At 40.2% G+C, this 10,652-nt stretch overlaps 1 protein-coding gene across 1 annotated transcript; it reads left to right on the plus strand.

The window, feature by feature from the left end:
• Positions 1-6,690: 6,690 nt before the first annotated feature.
• Positions 6,691-9,935, plus strand: ficd (FIC domain protein adenylyltransferase). The gene is made up of 3 exons (XM_080853406.1): positions 6,691-6,831; positions 7,060-7,423; positions 8,397-9,935. The coding sequence occupies exons 2-3, from the start codon at positions 7,156-7,158 to the stop codon at positions 9,482-9,484; spliced, it is 1,356 nt and encodes a 451-aa protein (XP_080709532.1). The 5' UTR covers positions 6,691-6,831; positions 7,060-7,155; the 3' UTR covers positions 9,485-9,935.
• The last annotated feature ends 717 nt before the right edge of the window (positions 9,936-10,652 follow it).

Raw genomic sequence — 10,652 nt, forward strand, 5'->3', positions numbered from 1 at the left:
TTGGCGCTAGAGTGATGTCAATCTGTGAAAGTCTTTCTAAGCAGGCTCTGGGAATGAAAGTTGTATTTATCTGTCATGCACATGGCCATAGACCATGAAAGTGAATTTAAAGATGATACCAAAACAGGTTCCCTACCAATACAATTGAAATGACTGCACCTTGTTACTTTAAATGTGTAATATGTGTAACATGGTGCCATTCCCGAAACACCCAATAAATGAGATTGTTGTTAATCCAGAAGCTAACCCTAGCTGTGAAATGGACTCCATGCACCTTGTAAACAGCCAAATAAAGAAATAGCTCTGCACCATACAAGACTACAGTCTACTTCATCGAATTAGTGTTTTGCTGGGCAAGCAAGAGGCCCAAACTCAGTCAGGAACTCTCCAACTGCTGAAGGCCGGTTTACCTGAAATGCTCAGTCGTATTATGACTTGGGGTTTGCCTTGACCAGGATTGAGGTTGTGAGAGTTGAATTACTAGCCTCAAAACACCCCTGAAATGATGCCTCGTAATGAGAGTTTTACTATAGTGAATCATAATAAAAATGATTCGTTATTATAGCCAGAGTTCCGTCATAACTGACGTTTTATTTCATTAAAATTATGTGCTCCGTAGTTTGAACCTTGATGCAACGGTGTCAAACGCTTATTTTTAAAAGGACTACATATATATATATATATTATTATTTTTTTTGACATTTATAATATTGAATAGCTAGAGGAATGAAGCCTACCTCAGATGTGCACCTTCACACACGACTTGGTCCCGGCGATTGCGGTCATCAGTCATGTCGAATTAAGATCACGTCTGAATCCACTTCGATCGTGTTGTTCTCTGTTTGTCCATTTCACAGACATCCACCAGATTTGTAAGAGACATTGACTATTTCCACCAAGTTACCAAATCTCGTTAGCTCTTAATCTCTTTTGGATCAGTGTGTCTACTGGTTGCCGTCCGGAAAAGGCTATTCGAACACAAAACTCAAACAGATGCCACCACAAAGCATGGTTTTCCTCCAGATCTGACGAGAGACGTTTCTGAGCACACGCTAGTTCGTTGACTGATTAGGTCAGCCTATGATTCATTTCGTTATTGTACGTCGTTAGGGGCACAAGCCTTTCCCCTCAGTATCCAGAGTATTACACAAGCCAGCCGTCACACATCGACGAAGCGCAATTCTCCCCACACAGACTGGCTGTGGCCTGCTGCTTACAGTATTTAAAGCGACAAGGTACGGGAAAATGCAGCTTAGAGTAAGTTATTTTAATCACGTGAATGCTCATGGGTTAGGCTACATTGTGTTCAGTGGATAGTATTGTTTTAAACTAAATTTCATTAACACATGCAGACCATAGGCTTTAAACTTCAGATAGGCTGTGGATATACAGTCCTCGATAACAGTCCGTGGCTGTTTGTTGGTAAACTCATTGCCTAGTCATTTTTATACATGATTTTTTTAAACTATAACGTAAACAAGAAAATGAAAGAAGATCTTAATCGTTCGTCAACATTCCCATTGAATTTTAGTGCAAGAATGGAGACTATTAAAATGTTTGTTTTACCTATAGGCACTATGGAATACGTTTAATAAACTAACTTCTAATTCCTGATACTTTGTTCTTTTTCATGTACTTAGCCTACTAGTTTTAATCCCAACCATTCCATTTCATGAATAGTACACACAAATCTCACAATCTATTTGGAAAAGGAAGAAACAAAGGATTAAATATAGTACATGAACCATTGATAAGAAAAGAGGTGGAATGTCACTTCCTAATCTCAGAGATAATCACCCCTCTGCTAGATGAAAAACTCGAATTCTCTGGTGTGATAGCGGATATGAGGCCAAGTGGATGGAGATAGAGAGTGTATGTAAGGGCATCCCAGTACAAGCACTGGTTGGAGATCAGAAGTTACCAGCAACTTGTCAGGAAGACTTGAATCCCTGTGTCCCATTTACCATTTCTACCTGATTTGAAGTTATAAAACAATTACACTTGTTTACCCAATTTAAAACAAAATGTAGATGGGTTGCTTACAGCACAGAATTTAAAACAAATGTTATACGTTTCAGTACTGAATGAGAAGAGGAATCACTGCTTACTGTTGAATAATGGAAAAAAGCACGATGCAAAAAAAGTATTTTAAAATGATTTCGTTTTTCTGCCAATGCCAGCTGCTAAAACAGTTTTTTTTGCATATCCGGCATCACGGTCCGAGGGGCAGATTTTTGAATTTTTCAAAAAGTGGGACACTAACATAAAAATATAACTTGGAAAATAATATGCCAATACTTCTTTAAAGAAATAGGCAAAAATTAGACAAATACAGAATCTAATGGAATAATACAATTGACACAGGCATACACTGGCAGTTTTAAATCAATCATTTCAAAACTGTATCAAGGAATTACAAAGGGCAGAGGAACTTCCACAGATGATATTAAAGAGAGATGGGAAAAAGACTAAAATGATAAAACTTGTGTGAGACTACAAGTTATTCTGCTTATTGCCATGAATTTGTCGTTCATTTTTTTGTATTACTCCTAAATTAAAAACACATATTTCCACAAAAGATTCAAATATTTTGGGAGAATATCTTGGAAATCAACACAGCAAATGATGGGCCTGCAGATCCCATTGACATGTGTATCGCTTTATTTGGGTGATCTAATAACAGAAATGTACAGATATACCTTCTGAAAATATTTACTGCAGCAACAAAAAGGCAATGGTTACAGACTGACCCGCCCGGGGGGAACTGGCTCAAAATGAATAAAGTGATCAATCAGATGGAAGGACTAACCTTTCTGCTACCATTGAGAAATGGATTTATAATATTTCAAAATGGATTTGTTGGAATAAGGGTTCTGGCTGGCATTGGCATCCTCACAGCTTAAAATCCCATTTGCTGTATATTATGTCAATAATAAAGACTATCTATGACCACTTTATACTGTATATATAACATGTATAATATGGACACTGTTCTGTACCACTGTTCTTGATATTAAAGCATGCTTTATTAAATCTAGGTGTCAAAAATAAGCAACTGGAGGAAGCTACTGTTAAAGGCCGGGCCGGTCAAATAATCATGATACATGAGAAGAACACATAAGAACAAAACTAAATGGCAAGACAACCTCAAGAAACAAGAAGAACAAAGAAAATAGTGTTTTTTGCAAGAAAGATTCAAGACTACATACTGTATATTCCATTGAAGTATGTATGAACTTGCAGTGGAAGACGCTGAATAGTGGTAAGAACAGTTGGACCTTAGTTTATCTGCTTCAGGGGAGAAGACCACCAATTCCACAGCTCCACCCTCTGGTTCCGACACCCTGGCATACCCTGGCATGTGGCTCTCAGGGACAGAAGGTGTTCGCTACTCCACCACAGCAGAGACTTCACCTGGTTGTATAGTTTCCAATACCCAGAATGTAGTTGCACATGAAGGCCACAGGGGGGCAGGGGACGCTTAAGCTGTTGGCCTGATTTGTCTGTGGTGAAATGGCACTCTTTAGCGCTGTGAGGAAGAGCTGGCCACTGTGTCCAAACACACTGGGCTTAGTGCATACACTGGACATGGAGACATTGTGTGAGTGCTTGATTTTTTTCCTGGGAGCAAACAAAACTGACGGGATGCTTACAACCTGGCGAGTGACTGTCTGGTAGAAGAGCTAAACATATTTTTCAGGGGACAGATGAGAACTCGAACCCTGGGCCACACCAATTGTCTGAGGGTGAGCGGGCTGGGCCTGTGCATCAGGCTCATTGTAGGCGGGGGAGTGGAGCTGGTAGTTGGGGGGCTCTGGGGGCAAAGGAGGGCCTGGCCCAGAGGTGCTGCCATGTGGACCTGAAGCTCTTCTTCAGAGACATGAAAGTGGATCTTCATAACATAACATGGCTCTCATGTTCAATTTTGTTTTCAGATAATAATTTGTCTTCAACATTTTGGTTCACACATTAATTCATCAAAAACTTGCCTTTTCTTTCAGACAATGTTTGTCATATTTATTACAGTCTGAAATGCAAAGAACATGGGTTGCCTAAAAAAACCTGAAACCATAAACTCTAAAGAGGCATTCAAGTGGTCGAGCTATTCTAAATAATAAATATTCTGTCTGAATGTAAATGGAAGTATTAAGTAAAAAGAATGTGTTTAACAATGGTAACAATTCTGAAAAAGAAGATCCTGACATGGGAGCTGGGAGGAAGGGGCTTGCGCAGTACAGTGAGTTGGCAGTAGTGAGAGTAGTGGTCGAGAACAGTTGGGGTTAGGTTTTTGTTTGTTGCTTGAAGCAATAGGCTGCTCAATTCTATTCCATTATTTCAGCACCTTAAGAGCTTTGTACTGTATTTCACTTCTTTCAATTTCAATCTAATGCTAGAATGCGTGAATTGTTAAGAAAAACCTGGATCTTAAATGTGATTTCTAAAGTGGACCTATGTTATAGATCTTATATAATTACACCTCTTATTACTCTATTCAGTCCGTCCAGATTCTTTCGATCGCATATATTATGCAGAAAATGGCAGAAAATCAACCTTGAAATTAAATTGCTTCTGCGTCTTCTGACCTCCTGATGGTTGCGTAAGGTTAGGCAGGCACAGTCTGTCTCAACCACTGCCACTGCTTAATGTCCCACTCGTTTGGTGTCAGGTGTGTGATGGATTGACGACCACTGTGAAGTTGGCTTTATAGTTGGATTTATAACCGTTATCTCATTAAAAGTTAAATAAAATACTTACACATTATGTTATGAATTATAACTGTTATCTCATCAAAAATGAAATAAAATACTTACACATTATGTTATGATTTACAGTATAACTCTTATCTCATTAAAAGTTAAATGAACTACTTACACATTATGTTATGATTTACTGTACAACTGTTATCTCATTAAAAGTTAAATGAACTTCTTACGCATTATGTTATGATATATTGTTGCATCCAACTGTTATTTCAGCTGTCAATGGCATTTTAAATAAAAGCCTGTTCCTAAATGAATGTTTAGTCTTATTGAAGGGTCAATTGGGTGAGTAGAGTACCAGCTAAGTAAGGCCAGGGAGTCAACACATTTGGAATAACCATGTTTCTTGCTCAGTTGTCTTTAAACTACAGTACAGGATTTCATATCATTGCTGTTGTGTATATTAACAAGAACTTGTAATTTTGGAATACAGGTTCCAACCAAAGCATTAAGTTAAAGGCATATAAACTTAAATTTCAATTACATAAATATTCTGTATGATATCTGTGATGTTTTTTTTTTTATTTCTCATGAATTTGTTATGTAGTATACCGTATGTGGAGTTTAAGTCAAAACATTTCACACATTTTTAAAATCTTGCATTTTGATCGCAAAAAAAAATCACAATATACTTATTTATGTATGTATATATATTTATGTATTTGTAGCGCAAAATCCTGGAGGGTTTGTTTTATTTTCTTATACTGTAGTCTAGACTAAGCTTGATGTTAATTTGTATAAAATACTCGCGCTACATGGTAGACCAAATGATACTGGGTTCGAATACACATACGCGTTTTTTAAAAATGGGACGCGAGACAATGCATTGATTCCTATGGTACTGTGCGCTTTGCGTGTGCGCCCTTTCTCTTGGTTTGGAATTATAAGAATTTTGAATGCGCTTTCATCGCGGAGTGATTTATTATTAGCTGTAAAAAGTCTATACACCAGGCTGTTTTGGCCGCTGCACTTTGGCAAGGCGTTACTGAAGCGTCTGCGCCTGTAAAAAGACGCTTATGTGTATTCGAACCCTTAAAAGGCTGATTTATGCTCAGAGACGTAAGCGTAAGCGCAAGAGGCCTTTTCACGTCTTGCGTGCGCCGGCCCCTTTTTCTAGACTTGCGTAATTTTCTACGAAAGCTCTTACGCGAGCCTCGCAGCCTGCATTCTATCAACGAATGTTACGAGATGAGGTTACTAAAATATTCTGCATGTCTACTCAGTTTTACAGTGCTTCCCAAGTAAAGGTTTGAAAAGAACTTCAAGCTTCAGACTTTCTGTTAGGGAACCTGTTATCTATCTGCAGAGCAAATGTCAGGCTCATACAAAAACATTAACGTGAATTAATTGATGCTAATACCTAGCGCGGTGTCTATAGGATTTCCCATATACGTTAGCATTAAGCTAATGTATTTTCTACCACAGTAAAACATGCAATACTATGTGATTGTTTTTAGAAAACGAATGTTACGTGATGAGATTACTAAAATGTAGTCTGCATGTCTGCTCAGTTTAACAGTGCTACCCAAGCAAAGGTTTGAAAAGAACTTCAAGCTTCAGACTTTCTGTTAGGGAAACAGCTTTCTATCTGCCAAGCAAAGGGCAGGCTCATGACAACACGCGCAACCTTTGGGAGCATGAACTGCTATGAGTAAATTTTGCGCAACAATTAACCCCAACGCAGAAGCAAGCAGCAGCCTTTAGTCATGATGGTTCTTGAAAAAAGATTATTTTTTTCTCATAGCCATATCATTCCGCTCTGTACACTCCCATACAGCAGGTGGCGGCATGAGCAACAAGACCGTCAGCTAAACTCAAAGAAGGGGAAGAAGAAAGAGAAGTAGCCTATCACGAAACACTGATGTGTTAGTTTGACACATCTACTTACGGCCAATGAGAATTCCATAACTACATCGATCGTTTACCAACAGTCTGTAGATAATGGTGTTAACGTCAACAACGATACAGAATTCACGTCAAACTATTTGTTTTTGAGGTATTTCTTTTGCTAGAAAGAGGTCATTTTCACCAGCTGTCTACAGTCATGATCAAATGGTACACACTGCTCAAGGTAATGTCAACTTTCATATTGTCTTACAATCCTACTTAATAGTTTTGACACTAACAGCTGTTTGTCTACGCCTGCGGGTACATTGCCCAGCCCCACCTGCAAAATAGCTCTGAGTATATTTTTCTAATTATTAAGAATACAACTAAAGATTCATAGTATTTCCGCGTTGTCTAACAAGGTGTTTGGGATGCATCTATTTAGCTAACGTTAAGATATTGTTCCCTCCAGATCACCACGATCACGAAGAGGTTATAGAGATCACCTGCGTGTATCTGGAATGACCCCACGACATGTCCTAGTGGATCGTCATAGAAGAGTTGTTTGATGGCTGCAGTAGTTCTTTGGCGTCAAGCTAATGCTGCCATCCCGGTTAGCTGGAGCCCCCTTCTTTTTCTTCTCTTGGGCTCTATGCTGTTGTTGCTGTTGCCCTCCATTGGGCTGCAGGAGCAATGCTGTGGTACTCTGAAAGGCTTCGCCCGCTGGCGTTGCCAGTTGTGGGGGAGCCCAAAGCACACCACCTCCCACTCATCAAGCCTCACTGTTACTTTTGCTTCCTTGGACCTTCTGCCTTTGAGAGAAAAGCCAAGTAAAGGTAAATATATAAGCATTCAATACAGATTTTTTTTGATTGAATAAATGATCTTTGTCTGGGCAGACTATTACAGGCATAATAAATGCGATGTAGGCTGCTGGACCAGTCAAAAGTTTGGACTCACTTTCGCATTCAGTGGTTTGTCTTTGTTTCCATTATTTTCTACTTTGTAAGACATCACAGCTATGAAACACATTATTAGTGATAAACACATAAGGAATTATGCAATTAAAAAGTGTTAACAAAGCTAAATGTTTTAGATTCTTTAAAGTTACCACCTTTTTGCACAGCTTTGCACACTTTTGGCATTCGCAGAACTATGCCTTTCCCGCAGGTTATTCCATGTCAGATCACCCCAAACAATGGAAATGTAAACCTCATGATCATGATTTCAATTAAATTTGGTACTTAGCTTCGCGTTAGTCAGAAACTCAAATTTCAAGTTTTATCGTCACTGATCAAATGGTTTAAAAAATAAATGATATTTGAGATTTTGCAAAAGATAAGGAAACTGCTTTCTCTTCCTTATCTTTTGCAAAATCTCAAATATCATTAGAAAAGGGAAGTCAAGGAACCTACCATTAAATTCGACTTTTAGGTTACTTAGTGTTGATTTTTTTACCCATGTTTTAACACTGAAGTTGATCTTTTCGGACATGTGATGACATATTATCAACATATAAAAATATGAGGGGTAATGTTTTTATGTTGAAGTATATGCTAAAACATTGAACTGCTGTAAATGCATGCTAAATCATACATCTTATCTTGTATATTATATATCTTATCTTATATATTGTTTTGAAAAGGTTGCAGGAATGAGATATTTGTAATCTCTGTGCCTATCCATAGTAGGCTACTGATCTGACAGCTGTTTTTTTGTTCCTGGTATTGGATTAAAGTTCTAGTTTTTGTGATGTCTCTACTATCTCTATATGATCAGAACCTGACATTTTGTCATGTGCTCTTCCAGAATCTAAGTTGGAAGCGCGCGCTGCCCTCCAGCAGGCCAAGGTGATGAAACATGAGGGCAAGCGGGAGAAGGCACACAAGCTCCTGGTGCACGCGCTCAACATGAACCCTGATTATGTGGATGCTCTGACAGAACTAGGAACCATCCTGGAGGAGGAGAAAGATGTGGTCCAGGCAGATCACCTGTACACCAAAGCGCTGGCCCTCTCTCCATGTGACCAGCGGGCTTTAGTGAGCCGTGACCGCACCCTGCCTCTGGTGGAAGAGATAGACCAACGTCATTTTGACATCATTGACAAAAAAGTGCGGCAACTCATGTCCATTTCCAAAGGAAATTCTGTGTTACGCCGTGTGATGCAGGAGACTTACTATCACCACATTTACCACACCGTGGCCATCGAGGGGAACACGCTCACACTGTCTGAGATTCGCCACATCATCGAGACACGCTACGCTGTTCCAGGGAAGAGTCTGCAGGAGCAGAACGAGGCCATCGGTGTAGACGCGGCCATGAAGTACATGAACACCACCCTGCTGTCTCATTCTGGTGCCATCACGGTCAACGACATCCTGGAGATCCATCGCCGTGTGCTGGGCCACGCCGACCCTGTGGAGGGGGGCCGGCTCCGCACCGGCCAGGTGTTCGTGGGCCACCATATTCCCCCTCACCCACAGGACCTGCAGCGGCACATGCAGGAGCTGGTGCAGTGGCTCAACTCCGACGAGGCGCTCAACCTCCATCCTGTGGAGCTGGCTGCACTCGCTCATTACAAGCTGGTGTATGTGCACCCCTTTGTGGACGGCAACGGCCGTACCTCCCGGCTCCTAATGAACCTGGTGTTAATGCAAGCTAACTATCCGCCCATCACCATCCGGAAGGAGCAGCGGTCTGAGTACTACTTAGCACTGGAGACGGCTAATGAGGGGGACATCCGCCCGTTCATCCGCTTCATTGCCAAGTGCACTGAGATGACCCTTGACACTCTGCTGATCGCCACCACGGAGCATGCAGTCGGCCTCCCTGCCGCCAGTGCCGGCCAGACCCACGGCTGTCAGGACTGCAGACAGACCATTCCCTTTCACAACTGAGCGGATACATCAAGTAGCTGAGGGACGTTCTCTTCAGGCCTTTATATTTGGTGGTGGTATAATGATTGGAAAGAACTCTTTCAACAGGACGTTGGAACTAATGGTTGTGACAATAACTTCGGGCATGGGTTTTGGTTCTATCAGTTAGTAACTTTCTTCAGCTCTGGTATCCCTCCCAAAATGTTATCCATCTTACTCAATTCTGATTATGCTGCGCATTCCTTTGTTGCAATTTTGAATTTGACATTTCCTTGTTTGTTCACTCACTGTAAATAATCAAGTTATATTGCTTTATTTGTTCATTCTTAAAATGAGCTGTCATTTCCTCAAAGGATGGCCCAGATATCCATTCTGACTATTCACCCAACACCACATGAATCTCTTGGGTCAGAAGAAGCGGAAGGTCATGTTTTAGTTCCAGTAGACAGATATGCAGTTAAAAGCAGAATTATCCTGATGCCCGATTCCTGATGTGATTTCTCAACACAGTGCAATTCTTTGGGTTTGTAGTGTGCCATTGTGTTGGCGAATGCTGACTCTCGGCTGGCTTGTGTATTGTCAAATTAAATTATTTTACTATTTAAAAAAAGGTTTATAAAATGATCATGCCATTTATTGTAGTTATAGCATGGAGCTTATATATTATTTATTATACTGTTGTAGGAGACACTAATTTGGTCACAGAACACTGGTCTCTGTCCTGAGCAACAGGCAGTATTGAAGCTTTACAAACATGTTTGACATTGTGTTCTTTCATGAATAACACATCTACATTCCATTTCAGGACTCAAACCTTTCTAAAAGAATGAAGGAATGAAATGTATCCCCACAAATCTGATTTTAAGTATGAGGGATACCTCACCAAAGCAAATAAAGAAAAAATGAATGGGTTAGAAGCGTAGCCAAGACGGCTGCTGAGTGGCGAGACTCCTCTACAAGGACTTTAGATGTGACGGATAAACAAACCTGGCTTTTCCTGTTCACAACTTCACTGGAAAATAACCCAATTCTCATGATAAACAGTGGTTGTCTGTGGAGTTACAGTACAGCAGTGCAGTTACAGCATACACTAGTAAGATGTTTGTTGGTAACCCACCTATTAAGTGTAAATCTACAGCCAGCCTGGAATTATTTCAAAATAATCCACTCCATTTGTCACTTGCTCTGG

This window comes from Sprattus sprattus (genome assembly GCF_963457725.1).
Source record: "Sprattus sprattus genome assembly, chromosome: 16".
NCBI classification, from domain to species: Eukaryota; Metazoa; Chordata; class Actinopteri; order Clupeiformes; family Clupeidae; genus Sprattus; species Sprattus sprattus.

Coding starts and splice junctions, on each gene's coding strand:
- ficd (XM_080853406.1), top strand. CDS start 7,156: ATGGCTGCAGTAGTTCTTTGGCGTCAAGCTAATGCTGCCATCCCGGTT. Junction 7,424..8,396: donor GAGAGAAAAGCCAAGTAAAG/GTAAATATATAA, acceptor GTGCTCTTCCAG/AATCTAAGTTGGAAGCGCGC.